Source organism: Pygocentrus nattereri, chromosome 1 (assembly GCF_015220715.1).
Source record: "Pygocentrus nattereri isolate fPygNat1 chromosome 1, fPygNat1.pri, whole genome shotgun sequence".
NCBI classification, from domain to species: Eukaryota; Metazoa; Chordata; class Actinopteri; order Characiformes; family Serrasalmidae; genus Pygocentrus; species Pygocentrus nattereri.
This window is the reverse complement of record NC_051211.1, coordinates 18691395-18717566: the sequence shown is the minus strand read 5'-3', so window position 1 is coordinate 18717566 and position 26172 is coordinate 18691395. Positions and strand designations below refer to the sequence as shown.

The 26172-nt window shown below is 39.3% G+C and overlaps 2 protein-coding genes across 11 annotated transcripts in view; both read left to right on the top strand.

The window, feature by feature from the left end:
- Positions 1-26172, top strand: part of LOC108438299 — a 250795-nt gene that overhangs the window by 157753 nt on the left and 66870 nt on the right. The window lies entirely within an intron of this gene.
- On the top strand, positions 286-24514 carry LOC108438303 (GTPase IMAP family member 8-like). 2 transcript variants are annotated; one of them, XR_005130790.1, is made up of 7 exons: positions 286-495; positions 1503-1550; positions 2831-2878; positions 6311-7117; positions 10667-11326; positions 19748-22553; positions 22790-24514. XR_005130790.1 is itself a non-coding variant. In XM_037541726.1 (6 exons), exons 1-6 carry the CDS (start codon positions 480-482, stop codon positions 21457-21459), a joined length of 3291 nt encoding a protein of 1096 aa, XP_037397623.1. In that variant the 5' UTR covers positions 286-479; the 3' UTR covers positions 21460-24514. The 2 variants fall into 2 exon arrangements, 1 of the variants encoding a protein (XP_037397623.1); XM_037541726.1 differs by having other exon boundaries at positions 19748-24514.

The window sequence follows — 26172 nt, the reverse complement described above, 5'->3', positions numbered from 1 at the left end:
TTTTCATTTTGCAGGACATTGTTCACTTCCAGCCTCCTTGCTGAGTGGGCAAACTGACAGAACCTTTTACAAACTGCCTAGAAAACAAGACAGACAAAATGAAGCTAGAGTAAATAGTTTTCTGTTTGGCTAATAATAATAATAATAATAAAGATTTTACTGATTAGCTAAATATGATTATCAATGGTTAAATAAAGTGTTTGAATATTACATTTTGGATGATTTAATAGGTCTTTTATTAAGATTTGCTCTGTTCTTGGTTCCTGCCCTGGACTGGACACTCCATCAATAAACCCTTCAACAAGGACTTTTATTGTGAAACACAGTTTTAGGCCACTAAACCAGGGAGACTGGAAGACGGGGTTATGCTGAGGGAGTCGCAGTGAGAGGGTCTCCCACTCTGGTCGTGTTCAGTTTGGAAGCCCACCCTCTTTTTTTCTTAGGAATTTCTTGACTTTCAGTTCGACAGCAGCCACAGAATGCCGTCGTGGTCTGGTAAGAATGTGATTTGTACTAAACTGAAGTAAAGCAGGTCTGCAGAGCGTCGCGTTTAGAGTGAGAGGAGTTTATATATCAGTGTTAAGAGCGCTGAAGTGTGGAGATCCAGAGGTTTAAACAGAGTCAGGACTCTGGAACGGAGCGGTTTACAGAAATAACCCCGCTGATTACAGTGCAGCTCAGAGAGCTCAGAGTCTGACTGTAACTCAGCATGAAGACTGGACACGAGTTCAGAGACTTTCTTTAGCCTCTGCCAGTCCAGTTAGTGGCGCGCTGTTTTGGGAAGGGTGAGTGTTTTAACCCTTTCTAGTCATGTAATGACGACAACAGTATTGTTTATTATTACAGCATGTGAGCAGAATTATATACAGTGCAACTGTAAGGGAAAACACAATGTCCAGCTGAGCTTATATCCTCCTCAGTCTACAGACTGGACACTTTAAAAGCAGTGGTTTGTTATGAGTCGTTCTCTACTGCATAACAACTTACATATTATGTGAATTCTTCTTCTTCTTCTTCTTCTTCTTATTATTATTATTATTTTATTTATTTTTATTTTTTTATTTTTTTTATTGGGAGGCATATAACAGTATAAAATTGAAGTGAATATCCGCTACATTGGCAAAAGTATTCACTCGTCTGGCTTCACATGCATATGAACTTGAGTGAGATCCCATTCTTAATCCATAGGGTTTTATATGATATCGGCCCACCCTTTGCAGCTATAACAGCTTCAACTCTTCTGGGAGGTCGATTTATTGGTAAATCTGTGTTAGAACGATCAGCAGAGCTTTATTTTACTGCAAAGGACGATTATTTTATTTTTACCTAATTTATCTAATTCTTCTGTGGAGCCACAACAGGGCTGTAAAAGAGCCACCTGTTTCCAACCACTGTTCAGTGGAATGGTATTTAGACTGACAGACAGATGCTGTGCCTTATGCTATATTATAAACTAAATTACCAAAGCAACAAATGATATGTAATTTATTCTTGTGGTACAGGTCTAACACACTTTTCTTGGAGGAGGATTCTATATGCACTTTACCCATGTAAGTTACACAGTATCTGCATTGAGAAGTTCATTGTTAATAATACCTCAGAACCCAGAACAGGAAAATACATTGTTTATGTCCACATATGACCAACTGCACACTGGATCAGAAGCATTTTCTAGCATCACATATTAAAGAACACCATAGTCCCTATTTTTAAGGTCGTAGCGCAAACACTAAAACAAGGTATACAATCATGGCACTGGCACACATGAGTGTGGCACATACATTTAAAATGGTAAATTAATGTAACATCCATCCATCCATCCATTATCTAAGCCGCTTCTCCGTCAGGGTCGCGGGGGGGTGCTGGAGCCTATCCCAGCAGTCTTCGGGCGGAAGGCAGGATACACCCTGGACAGGTCGCCAGTCCATCGCAGGGCAGACAGACAGACACACAGACAGTCACTCACACCTAGGGGTAATTTAGCATGTCCAATTGGCCTGACTGCATGTCTTTGGACTGTGGGAGGAAACCGGAGAACCCGGAGGAAACCCACGCAGACACGGGGAGAACATGCAAACTCCACACAGAGAGGACCGCCCGGCCGGGGAATCGAACCCAGGCCCTCCTTACTGTGAGGCGACAGCGCTACCCACCATGCCACCGTGCCGCCCCTTAATGTAACATTTACATATAAAATAATATGTTTATGCATCATTGTATTTTACAGACTCTGGATTTTTCAGATTCATACATTTTGGCCAGTTGCTTCCTAAACAGTTCATAAGAGAAAAAATGAAAATGTATCTGCAGTATCAGTGCTTTGGTTTTTACTGTGGAGGAATTTTGGCCCACTCCCCTTTGCAGAATTGTTTTCATTTAACATTGGAAGGTTTTTGAGCATGAACCGTCCGTTTAAGTTCTTGCCCCAGCATCTGAATGGGATTCAAGTCAGGACTTTGACTCAGCCACTCCAAAACCTTAATTTTGTTTCTTTTGAGTCAAAGGAGGACATGCTTGTGTGCTTTGGATCATTGTCCTGCTGCATAACCTGCATTGGCAAGGCAGAGTTTTTGCTTCAGTAAATGAAGTCATCATTTAAAAACAGCGTTTTCTGTGTGCTTGGGTTATCTTTGTTATGTATTTAAAGTATCTGATCTGAAACAATCAAGTCTAAGAAACATGCAAAAATAGAAGAAACCGGTAAGGGTTAAAAACTTTTTCACGGCATTTAGTGGAATGGTTTTAGACTGAGAGATGGATCTACATCATCATACATTATACACTTTATTAGCAAAAGAGAAAATAATGTGTGTCTTATGCTTCTGCGCAGTTTCATCATGCTTTCGGAGTACAGGGAGTACAGATGAACCTCAGGAGAGTAAGTTCCACTATATTCAAACTCTATTACATATTTTGCATTAAGGTTGAATGTTCTGTTGTTGAATAAAATAATCAGTACCACAGTTATAACTTCAGGTTTACAATTCCTTATTACAATACTATAATTTCAGTATGTTTCAATGATGCATTGGTTTGATAGTGAATATGCTCTTATTGTTTACAGCAATTGTTCATATCTGATTTACCACATGACAGTCGGAGGATTAAACAGGAGTAGTTTAATCAGGGCTGCTAGACCAAGACATTGTTTTAAGGAAACCAGACACTGGAACCAAAGCGCTTTATAGCACACAATGAGCACTATTTTTGAGTTTGTTGCACAAGCATAAAAGCCTGGCACATGTGGGTGTAACCGATTTATGTTTAATGTTCATCCATATAGTTGAACTAGGCAGTGGTGAGTGTGTAAATAGAGTGACACTTATGTAAGTGCTGTAACTTTTCTCACCTGTGAGGAGCTTGATTAAAGAGCACCAGGCTTTCTAGATGTCAAATGATGTCAAATGATTGTTAAAACTGGATATGAACTTTAAGTAGACCTATATAAAAGATTCTAGGGACATTTTTATTTTAATTGTAGAAGCTACGCAACAATTTACATTACAGTAGACAAGTGCCTTCAACACTACATTTCAATTGAAATCTTCATCTTATGTACACAAAACCTTGTAACTTGTAACTTAATCTCTAAAAATAGTAATTTGAAATGTGTAAGGAAAAAGAACATGCTTAAAAAATCTGCAAGATCCAGTCAGATAGTGTGAGAGACCCTTTAAATATTAGTTATTTTATAAACTATTACGACTTTAAATGTTGTGTTGTGTATCCAAGGCGTAACCGAGTGAGCTTATCTAATCTGATCTTTTTTTAATTTTAATGATACAGGATATAGTGGCTAACTATATCAAGAAAGTGTTATGGGTCCAACTGTGACCCCTTCCCACCCCACTCGGAATGGCTACTCTCCAGCATTTGTTCCACTATTGGACTGAGTGGTTAATGTGTATGGAAAAAATTGTGAAATTTCATAGCATTTTGTGTTAAATTTGAGTACAATTTCTTGACTTTTTTCTACAAAAGAGAACTAGTAACTATGAAATGTTTTAGAAAATGCAGTGTGATTTGTTGGTTCTCTTGAATCTTTGTTTAACTGACAAAAGTAGAAGAAAATGTATTTTAATGTTTTGACTGATGGACTTGATTGAATTTTGTAAATATAAACAAATTTTGTATTGAAAAATAAAAGTTTATAGATTATTGAAACTTTCCACAATAAATAACATTTCTCAACACAGAATTTACCATGTGTAGTATTTTTAAAAGATTCAGGGAATCCAGAGAATTCTCAGACCATATGTTATGAAAGCCAGAAAACATTATTCAAAGTGAGTGACCTTCAAGCCCTCAGATGGCATTGCAACACCTGCTGCTGTGTTAAATATAGCCAGATGAGCTTGGGACTACTTTGGAAATAACTTGATGCAGTCAACAGAGGGGTTTTTTTTGGAGAGGGTTGCAGAGGGTTACATTTATTTATACAAAAAAAATTAAGTTGGCCAGTAAAAATATTGGACGCATTTTCTTTTTATTTTTGTCAGGTAAATATAGGTTTATGAACATTAACAAATCTCACATTCTTGTTTTTTTTTTTGCATTTTACACACTGTCCCATGTTTGTAGTTAAATGTCATGAAACTAAATAAATGAATCAAAATTGCAATATGAACTACGAAATAAATAAATAAGTCAATTTTTTTTATCAAGCACTGTAATTTGACTTATTAAGTTGGCTATAATTGTCAAGAAACACAGTATGTCTAAACACCTTGGGATGTTTTAATATGCAATCACTTCTGAGCACCAAAAATAGAAAATGGGGAAAAAGGTTTGTTTGAATATAAAGGTTTATGAAGGTTTTTGTTTGAATATAAAGGTTTATAAAGGTTTTTGTTTGAATACAAAGGTTTGAGAAATATACCAGCGTTAGTTTGCATTTGGGCTTTCACAAAAATAAGGACTAAATGTAAATAATATAAAACAAATTAGAGGTGCAGGAAAACTCGATTCTTAGATGCATCACAATGCGGACGTGAACGATTATGACTCGATTCATAAATGTCAAAAATCAATTTTCTAAATATTTATTTATACTGTAATGTTGACGGAATGTAAAAGCAGAACTTGGAAGTGGGTAAGGACAGCACCCAGCCAGTTTCTGGCAGCACATAAAAAACACAACTTGGTGAGCGAGAAATCCAACCGGCAGCCTCTGCATTAAAGGTAGGTTCGGTCAGGAGTCAAAACCCAAATGTTAAGATGAGTCATTTTGTCCTTTCAATAAAAATGAACCCACCTTGAGAGCCACAACATTTAATGTCTAGCATATATTAGTATGTGATCATAGTATGTGAGTATAGGCTAAACAATATAATTGAAGACGCAGATTTCCTTTGCTCTGCTTTCAGCTTTAGCTTAGTTATAGCCGCTTTCCTCCCCTTTCTATCAGGAAACTTTTTTATCAGAAGCAGAGCAGCTTATTGTAAAATGTCTCTCAATGTTTGGCTGTTTTACGAGGCAGAAGTCACTTCTTATTCTCCAGCTTTTTGTTCAAATTTTCCAGTTCCACCTTTTTAGTGTTTGACAGTCTCTCTTTGCAGATTTAATATTCCAGGAAACCAACAAAGTCCATTCATCTTCAAGTGTTCGTCTTAAATCTCTTTGCCTTTTTGTAGCTACTAGCCAGGCGAGACTTTGTTGCTATGTGACCTGCAGTCTTCTCAGTCATTGAGAAACAGGGCTTTCGCGATATGTTGCACACTTTGGAGTCAAGATTCACTGTCCAGTCTCGAAAATATTTTACTGACACAGTGACCCCTGACTCTATAACGAGACCAGAACCGAAGTTATAAAATAACAGAATTAAATGGGTAGGGCGGCTGTAATGTGCTGCGTGGACATGCATTACCACCGGATCTTATTTCACCCTAACAGCGCTTTTTATCGCAGATGAGTGGCAGCAGTGTCTCAAACAAGAGCAGTGAATGAGAGCTTTCTAGATCACTTCCGTTTGATTTATTAATAAAAGATATTGGACGTAAATGCATTATGGATCATTACAAATACTTTGCTTTAAAACTACCGAGTCCTCACACAATGAGAAAATAGAAATCCTGTATAGATGCATCAAGATGCATCGATAAGCATTTTATAATCGCGTTGCAGCCCTCTGAATCATAATTAAATCAAAACGTGAGGTGCCTAAAGATTCTCACCCCTTAAAATAATAGTAGTGTTATTTCTACATATTTCAGCAAGTCTCTTCTCTTTTTCCTTTATTTGCTTCTGAATAAGGATCCATGTTTAATATGCATAGTAATGTACTTTGTATTTGCTCTACTTCATTGTCTAGTTTCTGATCTGAGGATTGTTCTGCTGGGCAAGAACAGCTCAGAGATCAGCAGAGCAGGAAACTCCATCCTGAACAGAGATGCATTTGATGCTGAAGCTCCTCCTCCTTCAATAGAGCAGCACAGTGAGAGAGCCAGAGGAAATGTGGAGGGAAGATACATCACCCTCATCAACACTCCTCACCTATTTGATCCTGACCTGTCTGTGTATCAGATCACAGTGCGGATTAAAGAATGCATGTCTCTATGTTCTCCTGGACCTCATGGTGTTGTGCTGGTTCTACAGCCAGATGACTTCACTGAGAAAGACAACATCCGAATGGATCACATCCTCAGCTCTCTGTCTGAGGAGGCCCATAAATACACCCTGGTGCTGACCACACAGAACAAAGACACTGGAGCCAGTGCAGGTCCAGTTCAGGAGAACATCATACAGAAAGTCATCACAAAATACAGGAACAGACATTTAGAGCTGAGTAATTGTTGTCATGCTTCTTTTGTTGAAATGATAGAAAGGATAGTTGAAGAGAACAGAGGGAGCCTTAACTGTCAGGAGTTTGAGGAGGCTCCAATTTTTTTGGAACCGAAAAGGTCTGAGCGAAAAACAGAAGTGGAACACTATTATCATAGAGAAGGCTTAAGGCAAGAAGAAGCAGAACTACAAGAGTATGACTTAACAGAACTGGAAGAACATGAGGAGACAACACAACTGCATTCAAATGGATATGATCAAACAGAACAGCTATGGTTTGAAGATGATCTGCCTAAGCAGAAGAAAAGTAGAACTCTTTTGTCTAAACATTTTAGTGGTAAGTGACAATTTAATACTCTCTTCTGGCTACTTCATCCACCTAAACTATAATTATATAATAGTAAATGATAATTGTACCTGTATAGTTTTCTTAAGTATCTAAAACAGTTTTGCACACACACACTAAATTAGTTGGTCTTATCAGTGCTAAAAAGGAGTAAAAAGAGTCCCCTGCTCAATCAGTTTTTATCCTTTCTTCTTCAGGCACTTCCACAACTGTAAGATTTGTGTTGTATGCAGTTGTTCTTCATTTCTCTAAAAGCAACTTTTGATCCAGAATTTGTCTGTTTATCTTCCCAATAATACACAGTTTTAGTATAATATTACACCTGTTCTGCAAAACCTCCACCACCTCCCTGCAGAATGTCACACTAATTTTGAGGTTCTCTCTCTCATTTACAACCCGCTCAATAACCTTGCATGTTCTTATCTAACCTGCTTCTTTCTTATAACCCCATCCTCAGGTCATCCTCAGTTGGTCTTCTTAATATTCATCTATTCGACTTCCCTAGTCTTGGTAAGCAAGTCTGCTCTAAAATTGCTGATGATGTAAATCCCTCTGTCTGAATTTCAGACAGTATCACAGTCTTTCCGCATTCAGATTCTATTTCAAAATGTGCTTCCCAAGTGCAAAACCACCCCTGACTAGGGATTTACTAACAGTGGCGTTTACTGTACAGGCACCAGGATCTAACTGCTGCACTATTTCTCTAACCTATTTGTAACTAGCAACGATACTGTCTCTGAGTGGACAGCAAAGCACCTTTTGTAAGTCACTGTGGATAAGAGCATCTGCTAAATGCTGTAAATGCAAAAGTAACTGAAAATTCCCGTAACAAATTGAGAGGAAGAAGAACTTCAGATTTGTTGTGGTAACAAGGCGTTCCTGGTTAAACAAACTCCCGCCATAATCAGACATCTTACATCAAATCAAGGTCAAACCATTGACAGAAAATGGAACCTTAAAAAGAAAAGTTGCTGACCTGTTTTACAAGCTGGCTGCAAAAATATGAAGATTGATGATCATGATGCTAATAATAATGATAATAATAACAATAATAATAATAATAATACTGTTTTATGATGAGCCAAATATAATTATCATTGTATAATTAAAATCAGATATGCATATTGAACACTCAATATTATAGTATAACTTTCTTTGTAAAAATTTTTCAAAGACGTGCTCCCTCAAAATGCCTTTTTCTAACACCTCAGCCCTGCCCTCACCAGCGTCTGTGCACGGCACTGCATGCTGGCTTATCTAACACTTGTACCACAGCCAGCTTTAGTCTACTGAAGCCTGATAGCTAATTTAGCACTGGCAGTCTCTTCAAACACGTAGGGTTGAGTTTCACCAGAGTTAACTCAAGATGTTTTCTTGTACTTAGGTAAAGGTAGCAAATAGCATATCAGATTAGGTTTTAGACAGGTCAGAAATGTAGCAATAGCATTTCAGATTAGTGGGGCAAAGGTATGCCTGAAAGACAGGGTGATGTGTGCATTTCCAGTCTGTGTAATCAGACCATTCAACAGTATAAAAAAACCTTTAGAAATGCTTCTATATACTTTTTGTAGTGGTTTATTAAGAATAAGGCCTTAGAACTTTTTAATTCTGCATTCAGGATTATGTTTAATGGTTTCAATTTTAGGGGGACTTTCTTTCTATGCCCTTAGGTATGTTTGCGTATGTAGGACAGAACAGAAATGTTCTGTGACTGTGCGACCCTTTCACTAGCTTTCATAGCTTGCTTGGCCTGAATACATCATAATTATTATCTTCTTAGTTCAGCTATGCTGGTGCTTTGTAGCTAGAACAATTTAGCATTTTCTCATTAATCATTAATTGGTTAGTTGTGTCATTGTGAACTTTAGGTCAGATGTTTTGTTTTTTTTCTTTTTCAAAGTTTGCTTGTCCTTTGCTTTAGAACAGACATTTACTTTTGCCACCTTAAATACACTATAGGTGTTGATGGAATTATTTAAAGTACTCACAGATGTGGATGAACACTATGGAAACATCTTAGACTGTGTAGCTGTATACACACATTATGTCTGTAGGTGTGAGACAACAAAGCTTTTCATCTAGTGAAATTCATTTTTTTATACAAAGATTTTATTTTTCACAAATATTAGAGTATTTTGGGTTTACAAGGTTTTGTTACATATGACAGTAAATTGCATCATAATAAACACAAACTATGAACACATATTGTCAAGCAAGCTTGTGCTGCCCTGGATTCAATGAATTTAAACATTGAAGAGAGTAGCTGCAGAAATACATAAAATATTTAATTAATCTTATTTGTCTACAGAAGCAGCAGCAAATCAAGAGCAAGTACTCTCAAGCAAGTAATTAAATGATAAATAAGCATATTTGTCCATATTTGTGTGTTCATAGTGTCCAGGATTTAGCTGCAGGTAGTTTTACATGGAGAATAATCTCTCATCTGAACTATTGTTGAATATCCTATCAAAAATGTATTATATTTTTTTTAAAGTAAAGTTAAACATTTCGGACTGAGCTTATAAGACACCTGTGTAATCTATAACATGTCATATTTTATTGATTAAATATGTTGTTTAATTGATTGATGCTTCCGTAAGTAAGGTCTGTTATGATTGGCTCTGTTATGATTGGCTGAGCTGGGGGTTCTACTTATCAAGTTACCATAGTAAATCTCTGGCAGTGGTAGTGCTGCATTAGAGATCAACCCGCAGATCACACCCTGCTATCGCTATATATTGTGAAAAAGAATAACTATAGAAGATTTGAACTAGTAATATATATTTATTTTAGAATTTAGGTTGAAGCCTCCTTAAACTGGCCGGGTGATACCCATAAATGCACATACAGCCCCAACTATTTACAAAAAAACTATTAAATTTGTAATCATTAAAAAAAATACAGTAAACTTTGACTGTATTTATTTGTATGATTTTTTTATGTATACAATACATGAACAGATTGGCTTATAAACTTATAACCCCTTTTTTTCACTTGACTGGGTTGCTGCTTCAGAAACGTATCTACAAGCCTGATTATACTGTATGGTTTAATTTATTATAAAAATATGTTCAAGTCTTTGACCCAATATAGTCTGTACTGTACTGTACATGCATCACAGGCTTCAACACAAGATGCTGTGCAAAACTGTTAAGGTCATTTAAAGTATCTTTCTACCTTGAACACAGTACATTTTTGTAGAAATTAGTTTTGTACATAACATAGGTTTAACACCAGTTTGGTACTGTGGAAAACATAATGTAATAAATGGTGTCAATCAAGGCTGTAGTTTTTGAACTGGGGCTTTTCTACCCTTGTAGGCTACATTTTCATGTAATAATGGGCTACTTGAAGCCTGTACATCTAAACTGACATCTAAAAACAACTTTTAATAAAGTGACTTCTACTTTCTGCAGACTCATTAGATTACAATCACAATTAATTTGCCTGTATTTCTTGTTTAAGTCATCATTTGCTTTTTCAAAATGTTATTAATAGTTTGTTAGACGTTGACAAAAATGTATATATTTTTTCTTTTAGCATCTAAACCAAGATTGAACATAGTTCTACTTGGGAGTGAACACAAAGCAAAGACTTCAATATCTAAACTTCTACTTGGTAAAAAGTTCTCAACACCTCACCAGAGGGTGAAACAGAAGTCTAGCTCTCTGTGTGTGAAGAAGGAGAGAGAAGTGTGTGGATGTCTGGTCACTCTGGTGGAGATGCCAGCTCTCTACAATACTCAGTTCTCAGAGGAGGAAGTGATGCAGAAGGCTTTCCACTGTGTCTCTGTCTGTGATCCTGGAGTTCATGCCTTTCTCATAGTCATTTCTGAAGATCGCCTCACTGATGAAGACAAGGGAGAAATAGAGATGATCCAGAGAATCTTCAGCTCAAGACTCAACAAGAACACTATAGTGCTGATCAGCCAGCAACCTCAGAGCAAAGAACTAGATGATGATGTTAAGACAGTAATAAAGGCTTTTGGTGGACAATTCAAATTTGTTGACAGTGAAACAGATGCAACACAGCTGATTAAATGTTTGAAGGTACTTCATAAAGAGAGCAGAGGGAGTCTGTATACCATGGACATGTATGTAGAGGCCCAGGTTGAAACACAGCTGAAATACAAAAGAGAGATTGAAAATCTACGACATAAAATCAGTGATTTCACACTGACAAGATCAAGTCAAGTGCAAGGTAAGATGTTTTACTTTTTGTTATAGTTAGTATAGTATATAATCTGCAGCAGAATTGTTTGATGATAATAGATCAATAACCAAAGAAAGAAAGAAGAAATAGTTGTTTTATACCATAATGTTAATATTCTAAATGAATTCATGTATATATTAGTTTCTATTAAAATGCAACAGTAACAGTTTTTGTCATTCATTTTGTTATTAAAGTGTGATTCCAATGTACAACCCCAATTCCAATTCCCTTTTCAACCTACATTCAATTGAACACACTACATAGACAAGATATTTAATGTTTAAATGGATACACTTTATTGGTTTTTGCAAATATTCACTCATTTTGAATTTGATGCCTGCAACACGTTCCAAAGAAGTTGGGACAGGGGCATGTTTACCACTGTGTTACATCACCTTTCCTTTTAACAACACTCAATAAGCATTTGGGAACTGAGGACACTTAATTGTTGAAGCTTTGTAGGTGGAATTCTTTCCCATTTTTGCTTGATCTACAACTTCAGTTGATCAACAGTCCGGGGTCTCCGTTGTCGTATTTTGCGCTTCATAATGCGCCACATGTTTCAATGGGAGACAGGTCTGGACTGCAGGCAGGCCAGTCTAGTCCCCATACTCTTTTACTACGAAGCCACGCTGTTGTAACACGTGCAGAATGTAGCTTGGCAACGTCTTGCTGAAATAAACAGGGACGTCCTTGAAAAAAACATTGCTTGGATGGCAGCATATGTTACTCCAAATCCTGTATGTACCTTTCAACATTAATGTTGCCTTCACAGATGTGCAAGTTACCCATGCCATGGGCGCTAACACACCCCCAAACCATTAGAGATGCTGGCTTTTGAGCTTTTCGCTGATAACAATCCGGACAGTCCTTTTCCTCTTTGGCCCGGAGGACACGACGTCCATGATTTCTAAAACCAATTTGAAATGTGGACTCGTCAGACAACAGGACACTTTTCCACTTTGTGTCAGTCCATCTCAGATGAGCTCGGGCCCAGAGAAGCCGGTGGCGTTTCTCGGTGTTGTTGATATATGGCTTTCACTTTGCATGGCAGAGTTTTATCTTGCACTTGTAGATGGAGCGACGAACTGTGTTCACTGACAGTGGTTTTCTGAAGTGTTCCTGAGCCCATGTGGTAATATCCGTTACAGAATGATGTCAGTTTTTAATGCAGTGCCGACTGAAGGATCGAAGGTCACGGGCATTCAATGTTGGTTTTCTGTCTTGCGCTTACTTGCAGAGATTTCTCCAGATTCTCTGAATCTTTTGATGATATTATGGACTGTAGATGATGAAATCCCTAAATTCCTTGCAATTGCACATTGAGAAACATTGTTCTTAAATTGTTGTTCACAAAGTGGAGAACCTCGCCCCTTCGTTGCTTGTGAATGACTGAGCCTTTCAGGGATGCTCCCTTTATACCCAATCATGACACTCACCTAACCCAACGTTTCCAATTAACCTGTTCACCTGTGGAATGTTCCAAACAGGTGTTTTTTTTTAGCATTCCTCAACTTTCCCAGTCTTTTGTTGCCCCTGTCCCAACTTCTTTGGAATGTGTTGTAGGCATCAATTTCAAAATGAGTGAATATTTGCAAAAAACAATAAAGTTTATCCATTTGAACATTAAATATCTTGTCTTTGTAGAGTATTCAATTGAATATATGTTGAAAAGGATTTGAAAATCATTGTGTTCTGTTTTTTATTTATGTTTTACACAACATCCCAACTTCATTGGAATTGGGGTTGTATCTTCACAGTCTTACAAATTATTGCTGCTTATTCAGGTCATTAGCTACATAACCTTACCTAAACCTTAGCTAACCTAATCACAGATTTTTTGCACACTTTTAACACCTTTGAATAAATTGTAATTACATAGATTATTTACTTATTTATTGTTTTAGAATAAATCATTGACCTGCATTATTCTAGTTATGTGACACTACATGTTCATCTCAGATGACAGCTAACAGGATGGATCAATATCAGGGTTGATTATGCTGAAGTTATTAGTTTGTAAACTAACAACAACAATACTCTTAGAAAAACTCTACAAATACAAACCCAATTTGAAAAACAGCTGGAAGAGTAGGTAAATTGCAAATAAAAACAGAAGGCTGTGATTTAAAAGTCTATTTTGAACTGTAGGGGCACTGCAGAATCCAGGGATTCTGCACTTTCGGGCCCCACGACCACAGGCCATGCCAATCCTGAAAATATAGCACTCTGCAGATGCAATATTCGGCACACTGCGGAATTCACAAATTGATGCAAGACTGATACCCTTTATTTAATGTGGTAAATTGTTGGCTAAATTAAAGAATAGCCAGAGCTTTCAAAATTAACATTAGTATGCTAATCACTCAATATGCTGAAAACTGTAAAATGGACAGTCACTAACTTAAAATCACAATTATGGTGCCAGGTATTATTTTTTACAAAAAAAAAACACTTTACAAAAAGTTTGTAAAACACTTTATATGTGAAAGTGAACTGTGGAAAAGGAATTACAGTTCACTTGCATTTTTGAATTCTTATCATTCTAAAAAGGTTCAATTATTTTTCTTTTTGTTAAAATAATAATAAAAAAGAGATTCCCATGGACCACCTGCAATTATGCCAAATGACATGTTATTCAACAAAATGCCACTCACTTCCTTCTTCAATTGTAAGTAGGGCTCATTCTTTGGTAGGGCTATGGTGATGAAGAGACAGGGTTTGTTCACTGGTAGGGGTGTGGAGATGGTGATAGAGTTGGTTTAACTGTATTGTGATGGGCAGGAAGGGCTTGTTCATTTGTAGGGTTATGGGGATAAAGATACAGGTTGGTTTATTGGTAGGGATATGGGGATGGGGAGAGAGGGCTGGTTCACTGGTAGCGATATGGGAATCATGGAGACAGAGGTCTGTTTCATTGGTAGGGCTATGCGGATGAGGAGATAGGTCTGGTTTATTGGTAGAGGTATGGGGAAGGGGAGGCAGGTCTGGTTTATTGGTAGGGGTATGGGGAAGGGGAGGCAGGTCTGGTTTATTGGTAGGGGTATGGGGAAGGGGAGGCAGGGCTGGTTCATTGGTAGGGGTATGGGGAAGGGGAGGCAGGGCTGGTTCATTGGTAGGGGTATGGGGAAGGGGAGGCAGGGCTGGTTCATTGGTAGGGGTATGGGGAAGGGGAGGCAGGGCTGGTTCATTGGTAGTAGGGTTGCAACGGTATGAGATTTTCACGGTATGATAACCGTCTCAGAAAATACGCGGTATCACGGTTATCGCGGTATCATGGATTGTTACATATATTATTAAAAGATACACTGACCCTTAAAGAAATTACCACGAACGTTTTTTTTGTTTAATTAACTATTTATTGTAGTTGAAACCTGGAACTATTATATACAAAATATCTCCTTAAAAAAAAAAAGCTGTACACCTGTTTTTGCAAAAACTGCAATATTCGAAGGAGAAAAAAACTAAATCTTTAAATAAAAATGAATGTCTCTTTAGAAAGAAAAAATACTTTGTCTTTGTAGAAAAAAAGAAAAAGTGCAGCTGAATTCTTGAACAGTTTTCCTGAGATCAGATTTTTATCGCAGCAATCATTTGTGTTTAATATTCAAGCCAGATTATGATGCAGAAACGTAAGCATGTCAAGTTTTTCTGGGCTCAATCTTGAGCGCTGAGGTGACAGAATATGTCCACTTGTACTGAACATTCTTTCAGAAGGCACGCTTGTGGCAGGGATACAAAGATATTTTCTTGCCACTTTTGCCAAAAAGGGCATTCCTTCGGCATGCATTTTCCACCAAGCCAGAGGGTCAGCATCAGTTCCAATAGTAGGAAGAGACATGTATGTCTTGACCTCAGACATGACCTTTTCATGGATGTTTTTATTTTCTGAGGTTGCCTTGTTTTGCCTGGATGAACTTATTTGTTGTAGCAACGCAGACAGACCTTTCCCTTTCCTCTTAGTAGCAGTAGTGGTGCTGCTGCTGCCCTCTCCTACCTCATTTTCTTCCCTTTCTTCTTGAGGCTGTTTTTGGCATGGAGACACTGCTGTTGCAATGGTTACAGCTTCTTCAACACATGCCTCAACTGTGTCATCCAGGTTTTTAGAGAAGCTTCCCTTAAACCTAGCATCCACAAAGCAGGATACTTGCAGCAGTCGTTCCAGCCGCTCTGTGTATCTGACTTCAAGGTCTTCCCTCATTACTTGCTTCATCTGTCTGGTGAGTGCATTGTCTTCAGCTTGCTCCGCGAGAATTTCACTGCGGATGTGCTCCAGTACTGGTGAGAGTGAGGAAAGTGTGACCCTTTTCTCAGAGGCTAGAGCATCAGTGAGCTCATAGAAGGTCTGAAGAAGCTGGCTGACATTCTCAAGTATAGCTATGTCAGAGTCTTTTGGCATGAGATGCCAAGTACTCCTTTCATTTGCCAGTACTGCGCAGACGGCCTGTTGTTGCTCCAGGAACCTGGAGATCATCTCAAAAGTTGATCCCCATCTTGTTATTACATCATGGATTAGGGCATGCTCGGGGAGTTCCAGGTCTGCCTGTTTTTTCTTGAGATCTCTTTTCTTCTTCCAACTTCGAGAAAAACCTTGTATCAAGTGTCTGCATGCTCTGACAGCAGATTCCACCCTTTGGATCTTCAAAACTTTGTTAACGGCCAAATTTAAATTGTGTCCGAATCAAGTGAGCCAAACACAAGGGAAGTCTGAAAAGGCTTTCTTCATATTTGTTGCATTATCTGTGGTAATTCCACACAGATCTTCCTTTGGAAGTTTCCATTCCTGAAGCATGTTTTCAAACATTTCAGAGATGTTTTCTGAGGTGTGGTCTTCAGGGAAAAAATTCGTTTCCAAACAATGGCACTTGAGCTGCCAGTCTGAAGAGATGTAGTGGACTGTAAAACTTATAAATGGTTCCCCTCCTCCACTGCTGCTGGTCCACAAGTCTGTGGTGGCTGAGTAACACACAGCTTCCTTTAGCTGTTCTTCAACACTTGCTCTCACATCTTGGTACATGCGAGGGATTTCACTGGTGGCAAAGTATGTTCTTGATGGAACTTGGTACATTGGAACAGCTTTTTTCATCAGGTGAAGGAAACCAGGTTTTTCCACTGCTCTTAAGGGCATCATGTCTTTGGCAATAAAATACGCCACAGCATGATTCAATTCTTGGGCTTGTTTAGATGAGGGATCTAACTTAATTCCCTTTGCAAATGACTGTGTGACAGTTGGCTGAGCTGGATCAGGAAATTTCTTTGCACAGCTAGCTTGTCCCTAAACCAATAACAGAATAATAATATTAATCAATTATATTTATAATAATAATAAAAAATAAATGTATGTATATATATATATATATATATATATATGTGTGTGTGTGTGTGTGTGTGTGTGTGTGTGTAAAGATCCTGTATTTAAAATATTCAGTACAATTATTTAAGTTTAATTATTTAATTATTTAATATCTGAGCCTGTGTGCGTGTCTGACCAACTACTGTTGTAAACGTCCGTTTTACTGCCAAGTTAATATAACCAGAGACTGCAGAAAGAGGGGACTATCTATTTTATACATGATCCTCACAATAGAGGCACGTCAGATTTTAAATATAAACTCATGCAAATTAATGGCGTCTTTCACGTTGAGTCCGACTCCGGAAAAATCCAAATTAGTCTGTGAGGACCTGAACACGGACACGCGCATCCACCACAGCACGCGCTTCATAGCCACGGGCATAACGTTACTTCCAGCACCTGCATGCTCATAGTTCGGATGACTCAGCACTTTTGTGGGCGCTTAACGCGTGGGCTGTGCACGAATACAAAGATAGGTTTTATAGTCGAAATTTCACGCATTTAGGGTCGGACTGAAATTATAAACGAGCACAGCGGGGTGGTGTTCTCGGAGATGGGAGAACAGGTAAGAGGTATTCCCTCCTTTAGATGCCACTTTCCTGCCACATTGATTACAAATCGGATTCCCATCCTCGCGTGCATTTGGCGGGTATCCGAAGTAGTCCCACACTGCTGACTTTAGTTTAGCCTTTTTTTTTAGGGGGACGGAGATTTGTTAAGTCTGTGGCACTCTCTGCCATTCTCACTGCTGTGTGCTTGTGTGACTGAAACGGAGCGGAGCTGCGCATGCGCGGGTGAGTTTCTGAGCTGGGTTGTGTTTTACCGGTAATGAGCAAATGCCCACGGTATGATAACCGTGCATTTTAATACCGTGGTATACCGTGGAACCGGTTACCGCTGCAACCCTAATTGGTAGGGGGTATGGGGAAGGGGAGGCAGGGCTGGTTCATTGGTAGGGGTATGACGATAAGGAGACAAGACTGCTTTGTTGGGGATATGGGAAATGGGAGAAAGGGCTGGTAAATTAGTAGGGCAATTGGGATGATGGGAAGAGAGGGCTGATTCATTGTTCGGGGTATGGGGATAATTAAGAAACAGCGCTGGTTCATTGTTCGGGGTGTGGGGATCATGAGAAATAGGGCTGGTTCATTGGTAGGGGTATGGGGATAAAGGGGAGACAGGGCTGGATCATTAGTAGGCATATGGGGATACTGGTCAGACAGGGATGGTTCATTTGTAGGGGTATGTGGATACTGGGAAAATAGAGCTGATTCATTTGTAGGGCTATGGGGATAATTAAGAGACAGTGCTGGTTCATTGTTCGGGGTGTGGGGATCATGAAAAACAGGGCTGGTTCATTGGTAAGAAATTGTGGGGATAATGGGGAGACAGGGCTGGATCATTTGTAGGGCTATGGGGATACTGGGCAGACAGGGATGGTTCATTTGTAGGGATATGGAGATAATTAAGAGACAGGGCTGGTTAATTTTTTGGGGTATGGGGATCATGAGAAACAGGGTTGGTTCATTTTTCGGGTATGGGGATAATGTGAATATTTCACAGGTTCAATGATAAGGAATTGGGATAATGTGGAGACATGGCTGTTTCACTGGTAGGGCTATGCAGATAGGGAGATAGGGCTGGTTTATTGGTAGGTATATGGGGAAGGGGAGATGGCTGGTTTATTGGTTGAGGTATGGACATGAGGAGACAGGGCTGGTTCATTGGTAGGGGTGTGGGGATGATGGGAAGAGAGGGCTGGTTCATTGGTAGGGGAATGGGGATAATTAATACACAGAGCTGGTTCATTGGTTCAATCTGAGAACATGGTCCTCAGTCAGACAAGGGTGGAATGCTCTGTCCAGGTTGGGAGTGAATTTTTGCCCCAAGTGGAGGAGTTTAAATATCTTGGGATTTTGTTCACTAGTGAAGGAAGGATGGAGCGAGAGATTGACAGGCGGATTGGTGTGGCGTCTGCAGTAATGCAACGCTTGGATTAGAGCCGCTTCTCCTCCACGTTGAGAGAAGCCAGTTGAGGTGGTTCAGGCATCTGGTAAGCATGGCCTCTGGAGACCTCCCTAGGGAGGTGTTCTAGACATGTCCAATGGGGAGGAGACCCCCAGGACACGTTGGAGGGATTATATTTCTCGACTGTCTTGGAGGTGGCGGGGGAGAGGGAGGCCTGGGCCTCTTTGCTTAGGCTGCTGCCCCCGCGAGCCGGACTCAGATAAGCAGTTGAGGATGGATGGATGGATGGCTGGTTCATTGTTTGGGATATAGGGATCATGAGAAACAGGCTGGATCATTGGTAGGGGTATGGAGAAACTGGGCAGACAGGGCTGGTTCATTTGTAGGGGTATGTGAATAGTGGGAAGATAGGGCTGGTTCATTTGTCGGGATAATGGGGAGACAGGGCTGGTTCATTGATAGAAATATGGGTATGATGGGAAGACAGGGCTGGTTTGTTTGACATGCTATGGGGATACTGGGCAGACAGGGCTGGTTCATTAGTATGGGGTATGGGGATCATTGGGCGACAGGGCTGAGTCATGGGTATGGGATATGGGGATCATGAGGAGGCAGCTGTTTCATTGGGGTTTGGCAAACAGGGCTGTTTATATGGGTGTATGGGAATGTGGAGACAGATAGTTTATTGGTGGGTATGGAGTTGCTGGTTCATTGATAGGGCTATGGGCATGACAAGGAGACATGACTGGTTCATGGTATGGTTATGGGAATGATGGGCAGGAAGGGCTAGTTCATTGGTAGGAATATGGGGATGGAGAGACAGGCCTGGTTAAATATTGAGCGTAAAGATTTTTTAAAAATCTATTTCTGAGACTGTCCCTTTACAGAAATAATTAAATTATTGATAAAATAAACTAAAACCCTTATAACAAAATAAGATACAAAAAGAAGGGTAGAATTTCACTTTTAAAAGCTAAATAAAATGATTCAGTTTAATGATTGTGTTTCTTGTTTGTACCAAGCTTGACTGCCTAACTAAAAGGTACCAATCTGGGATGATTGAGAGTTCAATGATCTCTCTTGTACAGGTTCATTAAAAAGCCCTGAGACATTGCGGATTGTTCTACTGGGGAAGACCGGAGTTGGGAAGAGTGCAACAGGAAACACCATCTTGGGGAAAGCGGACATATTTAAGGAAGATGTCGGTGGATCAGTTACTGCTGTGTGTCAGAAAGAGTCAGCTGACATAAATGGGAGGCAGATCACTGTGATTGACACTCCAGGGCTGTTTGCTACCAATGTTCCTAATGTGGAGGTCAATAAAGAGATCACTAAGTGCATCTCCATGGCAGCTCCAGGTCCACATGTGTTCTTGCTGGTGCTGAGCATTGTGCAGCACTTCAGAGAAGAAATGCAAGACACAGTGAATATGATCAAGGATACATTTGGTGAGAAATACAAAATGTACACTATAGTGGTCTTCAGTAAAGGAGATTTTTTAAAGGGAAACACAATTGAACAGTACATAGAGAAGTGTGGTCCAACCATGAAGAGATTTCTGCTTGACTGTGGTAACAGATATCATGTGCTCAACAACAGCAATAAAAGCAGCTCCACCCAGGTGATTGATCTACTGGAGAAGATCGACTCCATGGTGGCAGTGAATAGAGGGAGCTGCTACACTAATGACATGTTCCAGCAAGTAGAGAAAGAGATACGAACATACGAACTGCAGTTAAAAAACAAGATGACTGAAAGGAAAAGGTTACAAGAAGAAGACATAAACAGAAGAAGAGAGGAAGATGAGAAGAAGATGCAAGAGTGCATGGCTGAGATTCACAGAGAAAGAGAAGAAAACAGACAACGGTGGGAGAAACAAAAAGAGGAACATCAAAGACAGAGAGATCAGGAGGAGGAGGAAAGAAGAAAGAAAGAAGAAGAATGGAAGAAAAAACAAAAAGAGGAACTAGAGAATTTTCTTAAAGAAAGAGAAAACATTGAGAACAAAGTAAGAGAAGAACTAGTGAAGTTACAACTGGAGTATATACAGAAGGCAGCAGAGGAGGAGAAAAGACAAAATGAGCTGGAAGAGAAAATCCAGCATGCGGAGGAAAGTGAAAAGAAGGAGCTACAACAGCTGCAGTTAACTCAGCAGATAGAGTGGATAAAGAGGATTGAGGAGGAGGAGAAGAGAAGAGAAAAACAACTGAAACATTGGGAGGAAGCGATTGCATCAATGGACGAAGCCTGGTATTTACACCAGGCTAGAAAGCAAAAGCATTATCAATGGGAAAAGCAAAAAGAAAAGGAGGAAAGAGATTTAAAAGAAAAGAAAAGAAAAGAGAAAGAAGAACAAGAGAGGAAAAGAATAGAAAATGAGGCAACTGAAAAAATAAGACAGATGAAGGAACAACTAGAGGCACAAAGAGAGAAAGGAAGAAAAGAAAATGATGAGCAACTCAGAAAGGAAAAAGAAGAACAATTCCTGATGCAGATGGAGACGTTTAGAAAAGAGAGAGAAGAGGTAGAGACAAAATGGAATGAAATTGAAAGTAGAAACCTTGAATTAATTATAGAAATTCACGCCAAAGAGATTGAGTATCTTAAAACACAGACTGAACAAATGGCAAGAAGACAGGCAGAGGAGAAGTTTCATGCCAAACTTGATGAAAAGGTAAAAGAAGCGAGAGACAAAGGATTTGCAGACAGCTGTGCAGAGATAGAGGCCGAAAGAGGTTTGCATCAATTTGTTAATTTTGTTTGTAGAACAAATAAAGATAAAGTAGTGAAAAATGAATGAAAATCTGATATGAAAGGATGTTCTGAAAAGTGAAAGGAGTAAGGAGGCTTTCTACATCTCATTCAGGAGCTAAAACTTTGAATTATGATCTCTTTCATCCGTAACTCTTATCTCCATAACTGATTTTAGAGAGCAGCTCACACAAGGCACAAAGCTAATGAGGTGAATGTCTCCATGTGCAAATATGTGATGCTGCTCACAGATACACAGGGGTACTTTAAAGAGCTTCATCACTTCACTAAACTTTCAGCGCTTCCACAAAGATTGAATGTTTGTAGCCCAGTTAATGTGACTCTGTAGACGTTAGGTGATGTTATTGTACTTTAGAAATTCTACCCATTTGAGCTGCTTGTTGGAGATTCTAATGCTTTTGATGTTTGAGAAAAGCTGTTTTTTGTTACATTGTCCATTCGTCTCTTTGGTTGTCATCAGAGATGACCGTGATAGGCCCTCTTCACAGTTTCTGCGTTTTTCTGCTGGAAGTTGCTCACTGCTGAATTAAGCCATTTCCACCAAAGAACAATTGTAACAGTAAAGACTGAGTCCAATAATAAGAGCTTTTGCAGGATCCCCTAGTGTTCAGACTAGAAGCAAAAACAAGTTCATTTTCGATTGTTTCTGAGCTGACGATGAGCAGAGGAAAAATAGCTTTGTGCAATTAGGAGGGGAAGGACCTTTGTGTCAGTATTTCACAGCTGCTGACGAATGTTACACTAAAGGCAGTTCATGCTTTAAAGTTTGTGCTGTTCTCAGCCACTGAGTGCAGTTTCTATGTTCCCCCTCAAAAGCTGTTGGCAAATTCACTAGAGCCAGTGGTGTTAAACATGTACAGTGGTGTTACAGACCATGACTACGAGGCCTGTCCCCTTCTAGCATGCATGCATGTGTTTACCTTTTTGCCTATTACTTTATTGGTAGCAAATGGTTTCAACATCTTCAGCTAACATGGCTAATCCAGCATTTGATTATTGTTTATTTTCACCATTGTTTACTCACTCTGTAGACGATAGTTGATGTTATCGTACATAAATAGATGTGAGGGAATTCTGTTTATATCCTTTATTCAGCTTCGACTCCCACACACATTGTGTTTGGTGTTCTCTGCCAATTCCAAACACATCCTTCAAAATCAGTCCTGGCAATTATGACATAGATGAAGTGACATACTTTTCCATGGTGAGCTAAAGTGATACGAACAGCAGTATTTCTGAGGGTAATAATTGACTGGATGGCAATAGCAGATTTTACTTTAGCCACTGTTTACATTTCTGTTTCTTGTGAGAAGGACCTATTGGTCAAAACGATGATGTCGGCGGTGAAAGTTGAACAGAGGGCCAAGAATATCATGTTTAATTTTTGCCATCTGAAAAATCACAAGGTATCATCAAACACATGGTCTTATTAATTTTCAATTGTCCAAATAAATCATGCTCAGTTTGTAAAAAACTTAACCACTCTTAAATGGTATGTATTACTTTTAAAAATCATAGATGAGCATTTCATGTCTTGCTTTCTGTTCCAGGACATCACTAAATATATAAAACTACTTAATCACTACTGAGATCACTACATTAATAGTGGACAGACTATTGTACTTTTTTTCCATTATGAAATAATTATGTCTTATTTATGGGAATGTGTTTTTATGTGTTAATTATGTGTCAGTTCTGTGCACTGCTTTACTTCAATGTTTTACTTGGGCTGAGCAATATGACAATGACTATCATACAGCAGACGAAAACAGTGATATTTGAGATGTGAAATGAAGTTTATAGGATTTACAGAAAGTATGCAATAAATATTTAAACAAAATTAGGCAGGTGCATAAGTTTGGGCACCCTTGTCGTTTTATTGATTTGAATACCTTTAACACTAAGTATTGGAACACAAAATTTGTTTTGTAAGCTCAGTGACCCTTGACCTACATACACAGGTGAATCCAATTATGAGAAAGGGTTAGGTGGCCAATTGCAAGTGTTTCTCCTCTTTGCATCTTCTCTGAAGAGTGGCAACATGGGAGCCTCAAAACTCTCAAATGACCTGATAACAAAGAATGTTCAACATCATGGTTTAGGGGAAGGATACAAAAAGCTATCTCAGAGATTTCAACTGTCAGTTTCCACTGTGAGGAACGTAGTGAGGAAATGGAGGACCACAGGCACAGTTCTAGTTAAGGCCTGAAGTGGCAGGCCAAGACAAATCTGAGATTGGCAGAGGCAAAGGATGGTGAGAACAGCCATAGTCAACCTACAGACCAGCTCCAAAGACCTACAACATCATCTTGCTGCAGATGGTGTCACTGTGTATCGTTCAACTATTCAGCGCACTTTGCACAAAGAGAGGCTGTATGGGAGAGTAATGCAGAAGAAGCCTTTTCTGCGCACACGCCACAAACAGAATTGCTTGAGGTACGCTAAAACACATTTGGACAAGCCAGCTTCATTTTGGAATAAGGTGCTGTGGACTGATGAAACTAAAATTGAGTTATTTGGACATAACAAGGGTTGCATATGCATGGTGGAAAAAGAACACAGCATTCCAGAACAAACACTTGCTACTCACAGTAAATTTGGTGGTGGTTCCATCATGCTCTGGGGCTATGTGGCCAGTGCAGGTACTGGGAATCTTGTTAAAGTTGAGGGTCGCATGGATTCCAGTCAATATCAGCAGATTCTTGAGAACAATGTTCAAGGATCAGTGAAAAAGTTGAAGTTGCGCCGGGGCTGGATACTTCAACAAGACAACGACCCTAAACACTGCTCAAAATCTACTAAGGTATTCATGCAGAGGAAGAAGTACAATGTTCTGGAATGGCCATCGCAGTCCCCAGATCTGAATATTATTGAAAATCTGTGGCGTGATTTAAAGCGGGTTGTCCATGCTCGGCCAGCTTCAAACCCGACTGAACTGGAGATGTTTTGTAAAGAAGAATGGTCCAAAATACCTTCAACCAGAATCCAGACTCTCATTGGAAGCTATAGGAAGCGTTTAGAGGCTATTATTTCTGCAAAAGGAGGATCTACTAAATATTGAAATAATTTTTCTGTTGGGGTGCCCAAACTTATGCACCTGCCAAATTTTGTTTAAATAATTATTGCACACTTTCTGTAAATCCTATAAACTTCATTTCACTTCTCAAATATCACTGTGTTCGTCTGCTATATGATATATTTAACTGAAATTGCTGATCCGAGCAACCACTGATTAATAAAGGCAAATCATGAAAATTATCAGGGGTACCCAAACTTTTGCATACCACTGTATATAATCAAGACCCAAGAAGATCATTTTTTGTGGTATCTCTGTGGCCTGTAGTATCTACAGTTAGCTCCATTAATTGTGGGCCCCCTACATTAAAAATAAAACAAACATATAAAATAAATCACATATAATTTATCAAATTTTCCTCAACAAAGTTTGGAGATTTTTTTTTTTTCATTGCTCTCAGGGCTGTACTACAGAAACTTCTTAGTCAAATCTTGTCTGTTTACTCACCATGACAACTTCAGTTAGGACTGAGTTTAGGACAAACTATTACAGAACATCAGTTCTTAAGTTCATAATCTTATCCATAAATTCCAGATACAGTGTATCACAAAAGTGAGTACATCCCTCGCATTTCTGCAGATATTTAAGTATATCTTTTCATGGGACAACACTGACAAAATGACACTTTGACACAATGAAAAGTAGTCTGTGTGCAGCTTATATAACAACAGTGTAAATGTATTCCTTTCTCAAAATAACTCAATATACAGCCATTAATGTCTAAACCACTGGCAACAAAAGTGAGTACACCCCTAAGAGACAGTTCAATATTTTTTGTGGCCACCATTATTTTCCAGAACTGCCTTAACACTCCTGGGCATGGAGTTTACCAGAGCTTCACAGTTTGCCACTGGAATGCTTTTCCACTCCTCCATGATGACATCACGGAGCTTGTGGATATTCGAGACTTTGCGCTCCTCCACCTTCCACTTGAGATGTTCTATTGGGTTTAGGTCTGGAGACTTGGCCAGTCTAATACCTTTACCCTCAGCCTCTTCAATAAAGCAGTGGTCATCTTAGAGGTGTGTTTAGGGTCATTATTATGCTGAAACACTGCCCTGCGACCCAGTTTCTGGAGGGAGGGGATCATGCTCTGCTTCAGTATTTCACAGTACATATTGGAGGTCATGTGTCCCTAAATGAAATGTAACTCCCCAACACCTGCGGCACTCATGCAGACTCAGACCATGACATTCCCAGCACCATGTTTGACTGTAGGCATGACACACTTATCTTTGTACACCTCACCTGATTGCCACCACACGTGTTTGAGACCATCTGAACCAAACAAATTAATCTTGGTCTCTTCAGACCATAGGACATGGTTCCAGCAATCCATGTCCTTTGTTGACATGTCTTCAGCAAACTGTTTGTGGGCTTTCTTGTGTACAGACTTCAGAAGAGGCTTCCTTCTGGGGTGACAGCCATGCAGACCAATTTGATGTAGTGTGCGGCGTATGGTCTGAGCACTGACAGGCTGACCCCCCACCTCTTCAATCTCTGCAGCAATGCTGACAGCACTCCTGCGCCTATCTTTCAAAGACAGCATTTGGATTTGATGCTGAGCATGTGCACTCAGCTTCTTTGGACGACCAACACGAGGTCTGTTCTGAGTGGACCCTGCTCTTTTAAAATGCTGGGTGGTCTTGGCCACTGTGCTGCAGG